The sequence below is a fragment of the Mustela lutreola genome, chromosome X (assembly GCF_030435805.1).
Source record: "Mustela lutreola isolate mMusLut2 chromosome X, mMusLut2.pri, whole genome shotgun sequence".
Classification (NCBI taxonomy): Eukaryota; Metazoa; Chordata; class Mammalia; order Carnivora; family Mustelidae; genus Mustela; species Mustela lutreola.
The window spans coordinates 10565632-10584784 of NC_081308.1; the positions used below are offsets into that span (position 1 = coordinate 10565632).

The following is a 19153-nucleotide window of genomic DNA, read 5'->3' on the forward strand; positions in this document are numbered from 1 at the left end:
ACTTAACCGACTGAGTCAGCCAGGCACTCCCTATATTTTATATCCATTTAAAAATTGAGATATAATTCTCATATCATAAAATTCACCCTTTTAATATGCACAATTAAATGGTCTTAGTATATTTGTCAAGTGTTGGAGCCACCATCATTTACCTCAAGAATGTTTTTACTACCCACCAAAACCCCATACCCATTAGCAATCACTCCCCATTTTCCTCTCCCTCGAGTTGCTAAAAACCAGCAGTCTGTGTTCTCTCTGAATATGACTTTCAACAGAGGAACAAAACCACTACCAAATTTCTGCTCAGCTGGGAGGGGCTGATGAAATAAATATTCCAACTTCTCTTTTCCTCCCTACTCTGATCTCCTGCTGGTACCTCCTATTGGCTGAAATAAACTGGAAGTCAGATGTCAATAAGGCCTCATTTGTGCAGCCCATTGATGCAGCATCCAGAGGCATAGAGCAGGATGAAGGGTGGAGAGGGAATCTGGAGGGACACAGAGGGAAAACACAGTGCCTAAAGGTCCTATAAATTCTTGATGAGAAGATGCTGGGAAGAGGTTGTACTGAGAGATAGAACTGGAAAGTAAGGAGTGTGCAATCCTGGTACAAGGAACTGGGACTCCATGGTGAAAAAAAGAAACCCCTGGGGATAATGGGTCTATTTAACATAACAGAATCCAGGGGTCTGAAGTTCACAGTAAGACTGTTTTCAATGTCCTTATGTAACAAAAGATTAATCATGTATCCTTTCATTTTAATTTTTAAGTGGCTTCTGGAGACCCAAGAAAATGATTCATCATCCATTATTCATATTTCATTTTCATTCTTATCTGTATCAGTGTGAGTTTGTATACATGACATTGAGGATTGCATTTATTCTTTCTTTATGGTACCCTATAAATAAATATAAAAGCTTACTTTCTAACTATATGATGGGAGCCTATACAAATAGATTTGTCTTGTATTTACTTAAAAACTGATTTAGTTTTGCAGTATAATTTGGCCTTATCTTCAAGGCCACTACAATCTATAACAAAAATAGTTTTTCTTAAAAGGAGAAAGATGAATGTTACTCGAATGTTTCAGTCTCTTGAGTTGATTACATTTCTTGTTGTGCTGGTCTAAAGCAAACACAACTCAATATTTTCCAGAGTCAATCTTATGGTTACATTAAATTATCCTTAGGTCCCTTTGAAAATTCTATTCTGACAAGAAGACCTTTCCTTTGTGTCAATTGAATTCTCCCCCCATTCATATTTAGCAATTTATCTAAGTCATTTGGCATAACTATTAAATGTGTTTTATTATTAAAGTTAGTAACTTAAAACTTGAATAAGGTTTTCTTTCCAGAAGCACACATAATAAATGCCCATCTGAAAAATAATAGGATGTTGTTTTCTTCATCCACATATATTTTGTATATACTATTCATCATCATTGAAAAATATGTTTTTCTTTCTTTTCCTTTCCTAAATCAATGTGAAATGTTGAATACAAATTATAATCCTCTCCTTAGAATGATTAAGGAGGCTATTATATAAATAGCTTCATGTGATTGTGATAATGAAAGCATTTATTCAAGAATAACAACTTAAATCTATTGGAGTCCTTGAAGTTTATATAGCCCTGTAACCCATGTCATTGGATTCTTGCTACAACTAGGGGCGGTAGACAGGGAAGGTGAAATTGTTTCCCATTTTGCTGAAGGGGAAACTGGAGCTCAGAGAATTAATAATTTGTCTGATTGTAGAGCTAATAAGCAGGGGTGCTAGAACTTGGATGCATATCTTCTAAATTTTCAAATAATATCATGTGCTATAGATGCATAAACTTGGAGGGACGCAAGTGGGTTTATGACAGATGAACATGTTTTTTTAAAAAATCTCTGTTGATGGAGATTCCACCCATTTTATCTCTGCCTAGTGCAACAGCTAGCCATTTGGCAAAAATGCCCATCATTCATATATCCTAGACCCAGGGCCCCTATATGGTTGTCCTGGAAGGAAATAAAGATATGATGGCTTGTCATATTTTAGAAAATGAACTTTATTTTCTTGAAGGCAACAGTTAAATTGTCCTTTAACGTTCTCATATGAAGTGAACTAATCTCAGCATCTTGGTCTCCAAGAACCTGGAATTGGGAGCGGGGAGAGGGAGATGGAGAGGAAACACCTTTGATTCTCCAGTTGAAAATGGTCATTCAACTTTTTTTTTAAAGCATTTAAAAACTTGTTAGGATCACCTCCTGGCCTTCTACTCTCTCTATTATTCTTTCTGCTCATCTTCATCTTCCTTGATTTTTCTTTTTGTTTTGTACTAATGTGGTATCATACTATAGCTTTAATCAGATTGATTTGAGTACTATCATCCTGGCTCTCTCTAGTAAGATTTTCTTTTGCCTTACAACCTACTTTTGCCTGAAACTAATATATACTATTATTATTTGTTCATATTTACCTATTTCTATAGCAATTTCTATGTTTACTACTTTTTCTTGTATCTTATACCTTCCTTCTGGAGTCATTTTCCTTTTTCCTGAAATAGTCTTTCACTCTAAGTTTTATTTTTCTAGATGTTTCATTCTTTATTCCTTTCTGGATATTTCATTGTTAGTAAACATTCTCAGTTTTGTTTGTCTAGAAATACATTTATTTCACTCTTGTTTTTTTATTTTTAAGAACTTGCAGATACATACTTCTAGGTTGACAGTTATATTCCCTCAGTATACTGAACAATTCATTTGTCTTCTCTTCCTTTTATTATTGCTAAGAATTCAGCTGTCCATCTAATTGTTGTCACTTAATAATTTTTTAAATTGATTTCCGACTGATCTCAAGGTCTTTTCCTTATTCTTTAGTGTCTTTAGTTTCACTTTAAGTACAATTTATTTATGTGTAGTAATTTTTCATTTATTCTTGGATTTCACCATGGTTTCTGATTCTGATGATTCAAGTTTTTCATCAATTCTGAAAAATTTTAGCCATTGCTTTTCAAAAATCACTGCTCCTGAAATCTTTCTTTGAAACTCCCACTTGACATGTGTTAGATCCCCTCTCTATATCTTCCATGTTTCTTCCCTTTCATGTTTTCAAATTCTTGGTTTTTATCTGCTGTTTTCTAGAAAACACTTTTGGTTTATCTTCCAGTTTATTAGTTATCTCATAAGTTATACCTAATATAACATTTAAAGAGCTCATTGACTTTCAAGTGTGAATTATTATACTTCTCATTTCATGATATTCTATTTGGTTCTTTCAAGTTACTTATTTCTTACTATTTGTTTCTATAATTCTTAAGCATAATTAATACATCTGTTCTAAGTCTGACAATCCTAATGTCTGAAATATCTGACTGTCTTATTCTATTACTCATTGCTACTTCCAGCTCTTACTTAAGCATACCTTGTTTTGTCATATACTCTGTGATTTGTGTTTGCAAATCATTATATCCATTATAACTTTAGCTAAAGGAAGACTTTGAGGTGTGTGTTGATCTTCTTTTCTTCCAAGCAGATTAGCATTTCTTCCATGAGAGATACTTGAAGTCACGAACTTAGAACAACTTTAAATAAATTCCTGGCCTGAGGTGTTTGGATTATGAAGTTAGGATTACAAGCCTATATGATGTTTTCCTGTGGTTACAAATTCTCAAATAGTGTTTTAACTCCATTAAAAGTCAAGTTTTGGATAGGCACTGCTTCTGTGCTATCTCTCCTTTTGTATGGCTTACACAGAGGGTCTCCACATAGAACATTTACCTTGCCTGGGTTCTAGGCTTCTATCTTATTCTCTCTGTCCTCAGCCCCAGTCCATGGTGCCATTAAAACTGAAGCCATTAGTCTTGGGGATCATAAGATACTTTAGAGTAGCTCTTGTCTTTAGCATTTGAATTTTACTCTGGATTCATGTGCTCTTGTTTTGGGTCTCAAAAATTTCTCTCAGTTCATGGCCTGTTCAACTTTACCTTTATAAACACATTTCATCCACAAATCCTAGGTGTTTTATATTGAGAGGTTTTTCAGTCTATCTAATCTTATTTATTGCTTGAAATAGCACTCTGCAAATATTAATACTGGTAATCCTTTGACATGGCTCTTGAAGTTAATCTTCAAAGACAACTGCCCAATGAACCATGCTTTCTAGTATTCACACCCTAAAGAAGTCTCCTTCAACACTGAAACTGAACTTGCCGTGTGTAACCAGTAAAATGCAGCAGAAGTGATACAATATGACTTCTAAACCTATGTCATAAGTATGCTTGCAGCAGCATCTCCCTTGTTATCTTGGAATGCTCACTGTTGGGACATAGGTTTTCATAACCGAGGCACCAAAGTGGAAGAAGCCCAAGCCTCAGGGAAAGGCGCCATGTGTGGATCCTTTAGTTGGTCATTCCAGCTGAGTTCCCATCCAGTACCCCATAACCAATATCAAATATGAATCATGTAAGTAAGCAATCTTGGAAGTATGACCCAACTGAGTTCTCAGATAACTCAACCTCAGCTTCCATATAACACATTTGAGAGATCTCAAACAAGAATGTCCAGATGAACCCACTCAACCTGTGAAAACTTGAGAGATAGTAATAAATTGAATTGTTGGTTTAAACAATAAAAGTTTTTGGATTGTTTATTACAGTCATACATTACCTAACAATGGTCAAATCTTTTTGGATTAAGATCCATTTTATCTCTTTTTTTAAAAAAATAAAGATTTATTTGAGAGAGACAGAGAGAATGCATAAGAAGAGAGAAGAAAAAGAAGACTCCTTGCTGAGCAGGGAGCCTGACTTGGGGCTCCATTCCAGGACCCTGAGATTATGACCTGAGCTGAAGGCAGACACTTAACCAACTGAGCCACCCAGGCACCCCCATTTTATCTCTTTGAAGTGGCTTTGCAAATCTATGCTCTAATATGCTATATTGATATTATAGGATACTTTAATTTCCAAATTTTTAGAAGGGGAGCACCTAATTTTTGTTTCCATATATGATCTACACACATCATTTTATAACTATATGTATATGACAGTCACATAGATAATTAAAATAGAGAAGATTTATTCAAGCTATTAATTATTTAAATGTGAATGACATTTAAAAACCTTAGAAGATAATATAGGAACACATCTTCATAATATCAATATTGATACTTTTTATATTACAAGACAAAGATTGCAAAAATTATAAGGGAAAAATGAATTTTTATTACATTGATAATATCAAGAAAATGAAAGCTATCAATTGGAAAAGATATTTGTAAAACATACAATGAGCAAATCAAGGTTATAAGAAAGATTTTACACAGAGGCACGTGGGTGGCTTAGTTGATCTGATTCTTGATTTCAGCTCAGGTCATGCTCTTGGGATTGTAGGATTGAACCCCATGAGTGTGGAGTCTGCTTGAGAGTCTCTGCCTCTGTCCCCTCTTCTCTCTCTCTCTCAAATAAATAAATAAGTAAAATCTTTAAAAAAAATTTTATACATAAATAAGGAAAAGGAAACCACCTAATGGAATAGTTTTCAAAAGAAATGTATTTTATAGGTAAAACACAAATGGTCAGTAAACACATTGAAATGGCACTCAAGGTCATTAGTAAATGCAAACTAAAACCACAGTGAGATGCTAGTTAATAGTCTCTGAATTGGCTAGAATTAAAAAATCTGACAACATCAACTATGAGTGAGGATAAAAAGAAATTATAACTTTCTTATGCTACAGAAAGAGTGCAAATTGTTATAACATGGTAGGAAACAATTTGGCATCATCTAATAAAATTGAAGCTGTGCATACCTTAGGACTCAATAAATTTTCTTCCTCTAAATATGCATATGTACAGTAGAAGAAATGTGCAATAATACTATGCAGCATTATTTATCATAGCAAAAAATCTGGAATTAACCCAAAAGTCTATCAGCAGTAGAATGGATGGGTAAATTATGGAATGCTCACAGAATGAAGCAGTGTAGTGTGAAAATAAATGAATTCTTGCTATGTGTAATAACATAATATTGATCAAACAAAGCAAGTCACAGAAGAATACCATCTCATTCAACTGAGGTACAGTTTAAAGATTTTTTATTTATTTATTTGACAGATGGAGATCACAAGTAGGCAGAGAGGCAGGCAGAGAGAGGAAGGGAAGCAGGCTCCCTGCTGAGCAGAGAGCCCGATGCGGGGCTCAATCCCAGGACCCTGGGACCATGGCCTGAGCCGAAGGCAGAGGCTTTAACCCACTGAGCTACCCAGGCGCCCTGAAGTACAGTTTAAAACATGAGAAATTAAACAATATGCGTGTATGTTTGTGTCTGTGTATGTTAGAATAATAAATCAAAGCAAGAAAATGGTGACATAATATTCAGGATAGAAGTTAATCTAAGAGATGGAATATTCCACATATATATTTTTATAAGCATATAATGTTTTATATTATACCATTTTCAAAAACCAATGGCTATGTCAATTAGCAGTGGAGTTGATTAGAAAGGGAGAAAAAAAGAAGTCTGAGACATCAAATTGCAATCTAAGAAATGAGTAATGAGAACAGATAATATAAATATCGTTTCACAAATGGGCATTATGAAGTTGGAGATGGCTCTATCAGTCTATTTGAGATAGGTTCTACTCACCGTTTTCACATCTCAATCATTCAGTCAGATCCTATTAGTCTAACGTCGTATTTATCATGAAACCTTCCCAGGCAATGTGCACCCAGGATGCTTAAATGCTGCTTAGCCAAATGGGTTTACTTGGCAGCTCGATAGCTGTATTTTCATTCTGGTTTGTATGTCAGGCTCTTGGGTATTATAGAGTTAATATGTCACATTCCTAATTAGTAACATATTTGGGACACTGATGAGATTAATTTTGTGGACGTGCCCATATCAGAACCAGAGTTTACACTGTGCAGAATAGATAGGTGAATGCTACATTTTGAAGCTCTTGAGTGTTAGTAAGCTGATTTCCTCAGATGATACCCTGGCTACGAGGCCCACTTCTATAGTACTTATTTTTCTTATCTTCACATATGGATCATAAGTCCCTAGAGGGTAGAAGTAATATCTTAAATTACTTTATCTCATATTTATAGATGTATACAGTACTTTGTATATAGTAAATGCTTAATTATTATTTGCTGACTGGATGATTGGCGGGACTGTTGATTGGGTATGCACTACTCTGTTGGCTTTTATGCTGTGCTTTACAGCAATAGTAAAAATGTCATCATTGAGGAGCACCTGGGTGGTGCTTCTGGGTGGTTCAGTCAGTTAAGTGTCTGTCTTTGGCTCAGATCATGAACCTGGGATTCTGGGATCGAGTCCCACGTCAGGCTCCCTGCTCAGGGGGAGTCTATTTCTCCACTCCCTCTGTGTGTGCTCTCTTTCTCTCTCTAGCTCTCTCTCACTCTCAAATAAACAAATAAAATCTTGAAAAAATGTCATCGTTCAATATAATGAATGGAACTACACTTCAACTACCAAATGATAATTACCTACAGATGTAAAATTATTGCTATTGTTCAAGTTAAAATAATTCACTCCTTCAAAATCAGCTTCTTTTCAGTCTTCTGTGAACCAAAGAGGCATTTTGTGGGGAGGGGAGATAAACATTAATAAAACCAATTACAAAACTTTAAAATTTGAGAACTCTTTGAAGGACATGTTCAGCAAGGGTATCATGATAATGAAGGTGGGGTTGAGACAGTTTTCATGTCAGTGGTAGAACCTAGAAGATTCTAAGACAAGTGATACTGTAACAACCTTATTATTATTATTTTCATTTTTAGAACTGTAGCAAAGGAGGAACCTTTCTAATGCATTCAAGTGAGATTACGTTTGATTTATCCTTCAAATTATTGTTTGCCTACTTGATGTTTATGAAAAGAAATGCTGCATTTCTCACCTTAGCCAACAGAGAAGCAATCACTTGTATGAATCATCGCTGGAAATAGAAATTGTTTCAAGTGCTGGACACATTTGTGGTCTGTGAACACTGAACACTAATAAGCAGGAGTGTTCCAATCCCAAAATGATTTTTCTGACTTTTAAGTAATTTAATCCAGAAATGCTCTGGATAGACATCCAATTGCCTGCATGAAACCTGGAAGAAAAGCGATTTCATATTAAGACTTCACGGCCTTGAAGCTTGCCTTTCTGCATGCTGAGCATCTTTATCCATTCCAAAAGATAAAGGAGAGAGAGGCAAACTGGATTTCTAAAAATGAAAGAGAATAAATGCAGGGCGAATCAGCTCTTTGGCATCCTTGCTCTGTGGATAATGCTGGCCATTGAAAACTGCTATAAATTCATCAGGACTAGTGCTTCTGGCAGCCTGCACAAATCAACATGAACTATGCTTCGGTTTTCACCTTACATTTTAAATGCCCATCCTCCTAGCAACTTATTTAATCCAACAAAGTGGGCTCTAGAGTGTTCCTTTCATTTCTAACACAAGCATTGCGAGGGGATAAAGAACATATGGGCCAGTGAGTGGCCGTGAAAGTTGAGAGCAATTTGTTGACCCTGCAGTGGTAGGTTAGAGATCTCGGACTCAAGAGGTAGACTCGCTACCTGACTCCTGAGATATTATATATAGTCAAACAGTGGCAGTCCCTAATCACTCATCTTACAAGCCACATGATTTAACAAATATCATAAAGACCACACACCCCCATATCAGAGGATTTTCTCATCCAGAAATCCATCCTGATCCAGGGCCCTATAGTAAGAAAGGGTGTGTTTGAGGCAAGAGAATCTCTCTTAAAATTCTGAAGGTGCATTTTATCAAGATGAAATTGACTTCATTGTTCTCTGTGAGGAAGCATCCTCAAGAAACTAAAGATATTGTAAAACAACTTTTTGCCCTCTCTGATTTGCCACAAACCTCTGCTTCTTGGGGGTCGTCAATTGGAGATTAACAAAGTCTTTCTTAATTCTATTTCTTTTAAAATGGAGGAAAAAAATGTGCATACTTGAGGGCGATCATCTTTCTGCAGGAAGACCCATAAGAGTTCACAAGGAAACCTGACACAGGATATTGATATATTCGAGATCTTTGAACTCCTTCACTAATGAAATCAACTTTGAGACTCTTAATATTGGGCTTTTCATTTGTTATTTCTGGGTAACTGGATCTCAATATAAGGGAGACCAAAATGCCTTCAAGAAAGGGCACTAGCCTGGTGGTGAGTATTAAGGAGGGCATGTATTGCATGGAGCACTGGGTGTGGTGCATAAACAATGAATCTTGGAACACTGAAAAAAATAAAATTTAAAAAAAGAAAAGGGCACTTATTACAATGGAATAATAAACATAGCAATTGAAAATAGCTTAAAAATAGGTATATAGTAGGTTTTCAGTGATTCAGAAATAAGATCAGTCATACATATGATGAGAAATAAGTCTGTTTACTTGGGTAGTAAATATAGAAAGTATGACTTTGTCACTTAATAATCGTGTGAATGTGGGACAATTGATCAATGTACATGAACTTTAGATTCCTCATTGGGAAAAAAATGGTGACCAATCATTGTTCTGCCTGCCACATAGTATGAGTATTTTAAAAACTGTAAAGCATTTTATATGTTAGAAGTTTGTCAGTGTTAGTAAATGATACTGATTTTTCAAACAATGCTGCTGTTCATAAGACATTTGTTTATATCTATTTAAAAATTTTTAATACGTAGCATCATAAAGACCAAATATTGTATGTTGATCTTTATGACATTATAGGATGGGTCAGAATCTTTTCATTGCTCTGATAAGAAGAGTACAAAATGAGGGTGCCACATGCCTCAACAAATTGTAATTTGCTGATTTAGAAGCATAGGTGCTTTCCACTTCAGGATTCCACTGCATTGCAAATAAGACCTTTTCTAAGCTCCCAAGAGTTACTGTGTTTGAAAGTGGAACTGTCCAGGGATAAAGTCAAAACATGAATTTTAGCAGTCAATAGATGCTAAGAACTTAGCTATGATTTCATATGACTTTCAAGAGCATTTCATATAGTATTTTACATAGCAATGTTATCATCTATAATTTACATATGATGAAAATGAGGCTCAGAGGGATTAAATGGCTTATCCAAGGTCACATAATTGATCAGTGTTAGAGTTGGAACTGGAATCAAGGATATCAGATTCCTAGTCTCTTATCTGTACTTTCATCTCATGCTATAGACTCATGAGCCACTCAGCTTGGTTTCTTGTCAAATAATCATAGTTCTTCATTTGTTAATTTCATGTAACAATTAATTTTTGACAAAACTATACTTATTTAGTATACTGTTCTGTTTAAGCAGACTTCTGGATGCATTTTAAAAATTGTATCCTAATCATCATCAAAACCATTGTGATTATTGTCATTATCAATGAACGTAGGAGGGTACAATGATGGTCTAATATAGATGCTGTCCCTGTCCATTACAAAGTTCATCATTTAAACAATTAATGATACATATGCATACATGCAATGGTGACAAGCTCTTTGACTCAGAGTTGCCGAGTACTAAGGAAGACTATCATAGGGAGAGTTGACAGGTCAGGGAAGACCTTCTTGAGGAAATAACATTTGGGCAAAGATTTGAAAAATAAGTTGATATTAACAAGACAAAATGAGAGGCATAAGCATTCCTTGGGATTAAGCAATAAGGTAAGCATGAGGGACTAAAAAGACACCAATATAGCTATAGGGGAAGAAATGAGATGAGTAGGGGATGAGGTGAAGGACAGTAGAGGCATGCCAGACCATGTGAAACTTTCAGGTCACATTAGGGAGGTTTGTTTGTTTGTTTTTGTTTTACCCAAAGATCAGCTGAAAGCCACAGTATTAATCAGGCATATGATATAATCAGATTTTTGACTTTTAAACAACTACTCTGGCTAGAGTGTATAGAATGAGGTGGAGGAGGATCAGCTATTGGATCAGGTAGACTTGTCAGGCAACTATTATATTGTATTGCTACAATACAGAGAAGAGATAAGGAATGCTCAGCTGGGGTTGTGGAGGGTGAGATGGAGAGAAATGGGCAGATTTTGGAAACATATGAGGGATGAAGTCAATAGGGCTTGGTGAAGAACTAAATATGGTGGGTGCTGGAGAAGGAGTCTTAGAGATGATGCCTTGGCTTTTGGTTGGCAACAATGAAAGAGCCACAGTAGAATAGGAATGGATTTGGAGGAAGTATTAAAAGTTGATTTTGACATGGGGAATTTGAGGAGCATTTGAGACATTCAGCAGGAATTGTTTAGGAAGCAATTCGATATACAGGTCTGGATAGAATATATATATATATTTGTGTGACATCTGTGTAGGAGCATAACAGAAGGCATATACATGCAAAATATTGTCTAAGAGAGTATAGTATGAGAAGAAGAGAAAACCTAGAATGTAGCCTTTAGGAAATCTAACTTTTATAAGCCAGGTAGAGTAGGATATGCCAGCCAAGAAGACAGAATAGAAGGCAAGCTAGGAGTACGCTGCATCATGAAATCAAAGAAAGAATGTACTTCAAGAGAGCAGGATGGTGGTTGCTAGGGACAAAGAAGAGGAGGGAAATGTGGGAGTTGTTATTCGATGGGTATAAAGTTTCAGTGATGCAAGATGAGTAAGTCCTAGAGATCCACTATACAATATTGTGCCTATAGTTAACAATATTGTATTGCACACTGAAAATCTGTTAAGAGAATAGATCTCATCTTAAATCTTGTTACCACAATAAAATAAAAATAATTTTTAGAAAAGAAGGGATAAGAGACCAATAATGTTCAGGGCCAAGGAAATATTAAGCATGATGACAACAGAAAAATATCCTTTGGCCTTAGTTACAAGGGATTCATTGTAAGACTTAGTGGGAGCTGTTTCTGTGGATTGATAGAGCTGGAATTCAAGTTGAAAAGAGCTGAAAAAGTAAAACAAGGAGGCTGAGACACCTGGCTGGCTCAGTTAGTTAAGCGTCTGCCTTCAGCTCCTTCATGATCCTTCATGATCCTGGAGTCCTGGGATCTGATCTAGTCCTGCATCGCATCAGGCTCCCTGCTCAGCCAGGAGACTGCTTCTCTCTCTGCCCTTCAATGTGTTTGCATGCTCTCTCTTAAATAATAAGAAAATAATATAACAAAAAATCTTTAAAAAAATGAGGCAGCTGGCGCACCTGGGTAGCTCAGTAGGTTAAAGCCTGATCTCAGGGTCCTGGGATTGAGCCCCCCATTGGGTTCTCTGCTCAGCCTGCTTCCCTACCCCTCTCTGCCTACTTGTGATCTCTCTCTCTGCCTGCCTCTTTGCCTATTTGTGATCTCTGTCTGTCAAATAAATTAAAAAAAAAATGAGGAGCCGAGACTAGATCCCCTTTAAAGTGCCTTCCAACTTTAAAATAGTAAATGCTGTAATTTCATGCTGCTGGCCAGAGTTTCTCTTTGTTACAGGTTTCCCTACTCACCCTACTCCTGGCTAATAAGAAGACTCTACCATTGAATGAAATAATTTGCAAAGACCGTATTACTTTAAGTACCATTACAACCTCAAACAAACTTGGGACAAATCATTCTCTTATACGTTTACATATGTATTTTTTCTTTTAAAAATTTCATTTATTTGACAGACCAAGATCACAAGTAGGCAGGGAGGCGGGCAGAGAAAGGGGGAAGCCGGCTCCCTGCTGAGCAGAGAGCCCCATGCTTGGCTCTATCCCAGGACCCTGAGATCATGACCTGAGCCGAAGGCAGAGGCTTAACCCACTGAGCCACCCAGGCGCCCTATTTTTTTTTTTCTTTTGAAAAGAATCTTGAACACAAAAACTTCTTACATGATTTTCCCCATAGCACCAGTTGAAGAAACATATTTCCAAGAATTGGTTTTATTTTTTGGGTCAGGACTGCCGGGATAAAATCAGGTCTAGAGTTTCCATGTGGATGAATTTGAAAGTGAACAGATTCGAAGCTGCAATCCAGGGTTGTCTCACACTACACTATACTATTTTCCTTTTAAATTGAATCACCTTTTCTGGGCTTTGAGAACTAAGAGAACACATCCAAAGAATTGATTTTGTATGTAAGCAGAATGCTTGGGCATTTGCTGCTTTTCATCTAAAGAGAGATTCCTATATTCTCATTCTTTTGGTAGGAAAGAAATCTAATAAAAGGTCATATAGACCATTGCTACTCAGAGTGAGATCAGTGGACCAGCAGCATCAACTTCAGCTAGGAATTTGTTAGAAATGCAGAATTTAAGGCACCACCTCAGATCTACTAGATCAGAATATGCATTTTAACAGGATCTTCGGGTGATTTATATTAACATTAAGAAGTGAAAAGAACTTGTGATTTTTTTCTCAGAAACTATTTTTTAAAAATATAGAATCCTTTGTTACTCTGCTATGATATTTAATTAATCCAAGGACAGATTAGTCATTTATGGACTAAAAACTAATTATTTTGTTTTAAGATTAAGACCTGCAGCAGAGTGCCAAGGTGATTAAAGAGATATATTTTACAGGCAAATAGCTCATCAGCTCAGGGTAGAACACATATTTTTCATTTCTCCTTACCAGAAGCCGCTAATTACTTGCATTGGACTATTTACTTTTCCTCTTTTAGTAATAATAGTATTTGTAAATTTACTTTGAAATAGCAAGATTACCTGTCATGATTTTGTATAGGTTTTATAAACTTTCACTATTTTCTGTCTCCTTAGCCAGTTTAGGAGAACATCTACACTTTATTGCATGGCCCTCCTTGGTGATTAACATCTGGAATGGACAGCTGAAAACTGTTCAACCCTCAGTCTCACCCTTCTTTTCTGTTTCTTACGTGAAACCCTACTCTAACCTTTAATCAGGGCAAAAAAAGATTGCTATTGCCCCCTGCTGGCCCGTTTTATTTTTCCTCCTCTACAGATTGAATAGGATGCCCAAGGATTTTGAGCCGCGGAAGAAAGCTCAGCGGAAGGGACTTTCCTTAGTAGAGAGGTAGAGATCCTTTGGGAACAGGCGGCTAAAATCAAACGAAAACACTCAATGGGCGAAGAAGGCATAAAGGGCTTCTAAATTAAATTATTGATCTTCAAGAGTCTTTTTCTGCACACGGACTTGTCTATACCAAGGGAATGTCCCCTTCTCTGCAACACAGGACTCCTCTTTTGCCTTTAGATTCCACTGACAAGGAGTGAACTACCCACTCCCCTATTATAATTTCAGTACTCTGGATTCTGTTTTCTGCTTCCCCCAATTCCCCTTTCCCACTTCTTGACCGTATTCCCTCTTCTGCTTCAAACTCCCGTCCCGCCCACCTACCAACAGACTCTCATTTCTAGGGGTCAGACCCTAATCTTCTTCACCCTCCCTGTCTACCTGTCTGTTCTCTCCTGATTGTCATCGCATCCCCCTTTAGCACCCTTCCCCTGAAGAGAAAGCCACTCTTTGCCTTTGAACATCAGGCTTGTCCCCTCTTGAATGCCTCTCCCCGACCCCCGCCCCAAGCGACTGAAAAAGGAAACATGCGCACTTCAGAGCTAGGAGCTGTCCGAGTGCTGAAATTTATAGGCTGGGTAAAATCACGTCTCCCGTCTTTCTGTAGCTCTCATTCCAGCACAGGATCTCAGCAATTTTGCCCTCTTCCCCTGTGCCCACTCTAGCGCGCAGAGTCCTTTCTTCTATCTCATTTACAACTTCTTTTAAAAAGAGAACATTTTCTAGAGAAAAGGGATTTGCTAAACAGAAAGGACATAAAACAAAAGCCACAGCAACCCGACTTCCAGCATGGCATTGTCACCAGCCCCCTTTGCATGGTGATGCGATTAAGGTAGCGGCATTTTTATTATTCAGGAAAAGCAGCTGGGGAATCCATCAGTTCTAAGGCTTTGTCTTTCCTCGGTTAACTGATGGTCCTGAGCCCCGGTTTGACCTGACCATGATGCCTAGGACTGGCACTTTTTGTTTTTTCTCAGCAAACTGTACAAACCCAAATCTCTTTTTGATTTTCAAGGAAACTAGATTCCTGCCAGATTTCGAATCTGGACAATAAATAGATACTTTGTCCTAGCTTCTTTCTGGAATCATTTCGGAGATATTTTCCACAAGCATCACAGAAACAGGAATGAACCGGCAGCTAGTGAACATTTTGACAGCCTTGTTTGCATTTTTCTTAGAGACAAACCACTTCAGGTAGGTGAAACGACTTTGCATGCTGATATTTTCCCCCATGAAAACTGTTTGAAAGAGAATGTGTCATACATTTTAATCTATTTTTCTATGCCCTGGACCATATTATTTTAATTTTAAAGAGGAGAGTTATATTTCTTTTGTTCTTTTAAAAGGCGTAATTATGGTGGGAGGGTGGTAAATTTTCAAAGGCAAGTTTTACGATCCATAACCCCACTCTATGCATTTCAACACATTTTCACAGGCAATGTGATATTAAGGAAGTCTAATGAGTTGCATGCTCTTTACATTTCTATATAATGATGATTTTTTTTTTTTTGCTTTCAAATTTCTCTGAAAGTCATTTAAAATGGTTATTGGATGCAATGCTTCTCATATGGTGGAAGTGATTGGATTAATTTACAAGGAGCATGCTCATTTTATATAAAATATAAAAGAACCCCAATTCTTAGTCAACTTGAAACTTCTATTGTATTTCGGCAACTAGATGCATACTATGAGCATTACAATTCAGGAAATTTCTTGAAACATCAAAAATATTTAAAATCTCATTTTACCACTATGTTCCATTGCTCAGTATATTTGGAAACTGAATGCCTACCAAAATTTAATTAATATGACATGTTTGTATTTATCTTTGCATGAGAAATGGACTGTGCATAATTAAAATAAGTGGCAAATCATTATTTGCATGTGTGTATTTTCTACCTAGTTTATAAGTTGTCAAATCAGTTTATACTTCAAATTATCAGATGATTACCAGTAAGTGAAATAGCCATCCTAATGGCAGAGGTTCTAAGATAGCATAGAGATAGGAGATGTTCATACCACAAAGTGTAGGACTCTTCATTTAATTTTCACTAGATTTCATGGTATTTTTTTTTACAGAACCAAGAGAAATGGAACATATAGCTAATGTTACGAGTACTGGGAAAACCCACTATGTTCCTTTCAGGCTCACACCTACTATGATTAAGAAAAACCATAGGCTGGGTTTCATTAGAAGCATCATCACCATCATCATCATCATCATCACCTTCATTACCACCACCACCACCACCACCACCACCACCACCATCATAATTAAATAATACTTGATTAATCAGATGAATCTGCATATGGGAATGTGAGTATTTTTAGATGACTGTATCAATTTTTAACTCCTACCAAATGTTTAAATCCTCTGCACTTAATACTTTGCATTTAATACTACTTTGAAAAACTGGCAAAAATGTGGTGTTTTCTCAGTGACAGAATTAACAAGATTATTTGTTAAACTATTAAAAATAAAGCTTGTCAAATATTATGCCTTAGGGAAGAAATAGACATTCAGTCAACCACTATGTACTGTGAAAGTATTCATTTCACTACAAACCAAATAAGCTCTTTTTATAAGCCCTTTAAGGAAAATGAAAATATGAGAAATTTTCCAATCACATTTAGTGTTTGTGATAATGCAGAAGAGAAAATGATTTAGAAGTTCTTTTTCATGACTATTTTACTGGAGAGTGAACAGTTTAAATGCTAATATATAAATAACATCTGATAAAATAATAGAAGTACAGACACACTTATTGTTGACCTATTTTAGAATGAAGTTAAATTTCCAAGTGAAGCCTTTCTTTTAGACAATGCATTGAAAATTATTAATAGTTGATAGCTGGAATAGAATCTAGCAGGTGAGAAAATAAGCAATGGAATAATTAGTTCACTGTTCACTTTGTTCTGCCCATCTTATTATATATTTCCAGTAAAAGGTAGAGGATTTATATTAAGGGCTAAAATGCTGGAAGAATTGTTTGAGAGTCATGGGGGAATGATTTTAAGACAATCACATTTTAGAAATTATCATCTTCATTTCTCTGATGAGTCTAGAAAGAAACAGCTTTAACTATATGTCCATAAAATCTACAAAATAAGCTATGCGTGTAGTATCATCTTAAACATCTTTATGGCTATAGTTTGGACATCTGGGAGATATGACTCAGGATTTCTAACTCTCATCATTTAAAGTTAACTTTAGAGAATGTACAAATTCTGAAGTTGACCAAAGAGTTTTTAATTTTCTTTTTCTTCTTACTAACATAACACATATATTAACAAAACATGATGTCAAACATTCTGTGAGCCTTAGCTCTCGGGCATCGAGAATGAAATTGTTGCTAAAAAAAGTTGATGATGTGTTTAGGACGGCTTTCTGCAAAGACCATGACTCCAGGTCTGGAAAACAACCTTCGCAGACCCTATCACCTTCAGATTTCTTGGACAAATTAATGGGAAGGACATCAGGATACGATGCAAGAATCAGGCCAAATTTTAAAGGTAGGCTCCAATTAAATTTATGTTAAGCCTATGGGAAATCTAGGTGTTTGAATAAACTGAAATAACTTTTAAGGGCTTTTTATCATAAAATAATGTAGTATTCATTTCATTTGGCATTATTTTGAGATAGCCAATTTAATAGTTTAAATTTTATATATTGTTTGCCTCTTTTGAAAACTTTTCTCATTAGTATTCTATTCCACAAAGAAAACTAATGTCAGAGATTATTGCTACATTCCCTTTTTTGATCCTAAGTGGGAGTATGACTGGAAATGACTCCAAGAGTAAATGATGGATTTGACTTATATGTGTGTCTACCAGGAATCATTCAAGATTCAATAATTATTCAAAATCTTTGGTTTCCGTTTTGAATACCTACTCCCAAAGTGATGCTTGAATCTCAATATGAAACATGCCATTTTACACACTTTCAGGCCTCTCTCATTTCTCAACATTGTGGCAAGAGGCTCTAATTGAATACATCAGAAATTTTTGGTTTTCTTTTGTTTAAACATTTTAATAGTTTATTTGAAATTGTTTATCTAAAATTAACAAATACAGAATTGTAAAGTACACATGTCAAAGATGGTAGATACTGTCTTTGTTCAATTGGAAGCAAACCAAAAAGTTTGATATTTTTGTTTATTTAATGTTATAAAAATGTAACTAATCACCTGTAAAAATTATTTTTTATCTTTGATTTATTTTTATACTAAATAAGAACCAATTATTAATGAATGAATTATTTTTGATGTTTTAATTTCTAAATACATATTTTAAACAATTGCGTTTTATCTTGTAATTTAACATAATGCATTGTGGAGTGCTTATAATATTTTACAAAAGAAGAATCTTATAATATTCTAGATATTATGTTGTAATTCCATTGCTTTGGTTTTGCTTATTAGCGACTTAATTGGATTGCTTTCTTTGAGTTTTGATTAATTTTTACTATTGGCAAATATGAGCATGAAAATTAAATTCTAGATTCATTTCAGCTTTAAATGCTACAACTCTGAATATACCCAGCTAAGGGCACATTTTATAAAGAGTTATGTCATAATTTTGACAAAACAAGTATTTATGATTTATAGAGTATTTCCAAAAGAAACAGAACTAAATTCAAAGCTTGATATTCCTGAAAACAATTTTCATGCTTATCCCATTTCATACTAATTTTGTAGTCATTGCTTTGGAAGTCAATATTTGAAATAAAATCCTATGAGCAACATATTGAGAATGAGCTTTCAATGGGACCACTCATTCTTACATCTATTCACTTAGTCATTCAACAACTTCTGAGTCTGAACTATATGGGAAGTCAACTACTGCATGCATTGAAAAGTTGAGAGATGAAACAGGTTTGGGTGCTACCGTCAAAAATTTTAGTGGGGAGGGTGGATGTTACATGAATATTTATAAAGTAATATATATTATGACACAGAAATAGTTAAGTAGTTAATAGTTAAGTAACATGAAAAAGTACAGATAAAATGCTACAGGATTCCAACAAATGAAGAGATGATTTCCTGTTAAGCTATTCATGGAAGGTTTCATAGAGAAGGCCCAGAGATGGAAAATCATTTCAAATTTATGTGGATCTTGTTTAATAGCAGCTATTATTCATTATTTTCTAGAAGTCACTTTCAAAAGTGGAGAAAAATGCAGAGTTATAAAC

At 35.6% G+C, this 19153-nt stretch overlaps 1 protein-coding gene across 2 annotated transcripts in view; it reads left to right on the top strand.

The window, feature by feature from the left end:
• Nucleotides 1-14566: 14566 nt before the first annotated feature.
• The window catches only part of GLRA2 (glycine receptor alpha 2), a 180349-nt gene continuing 175762 nt past the window's right edge, over nucleotides 14567-19153 (top strand). For both annotated transcript variants that reach the window (XM_059158385.1, XM_059158386.1), the window contains exons 1-2: nucleotides 14567-15156; nucleotides 17342-17475. In XM_059158385.1, coding sequence (XP_059014368.1) covers nucleotides 15089-15156; nucleotides 17342-17475 — 202 coding nt within the window. In that variant the 5' untranslated portion in view covers nucleotides 14567-15088. The remainder of the gene's footprint in view (nucleotides 15157-17341; nucleotides 17476-19153) is intronic.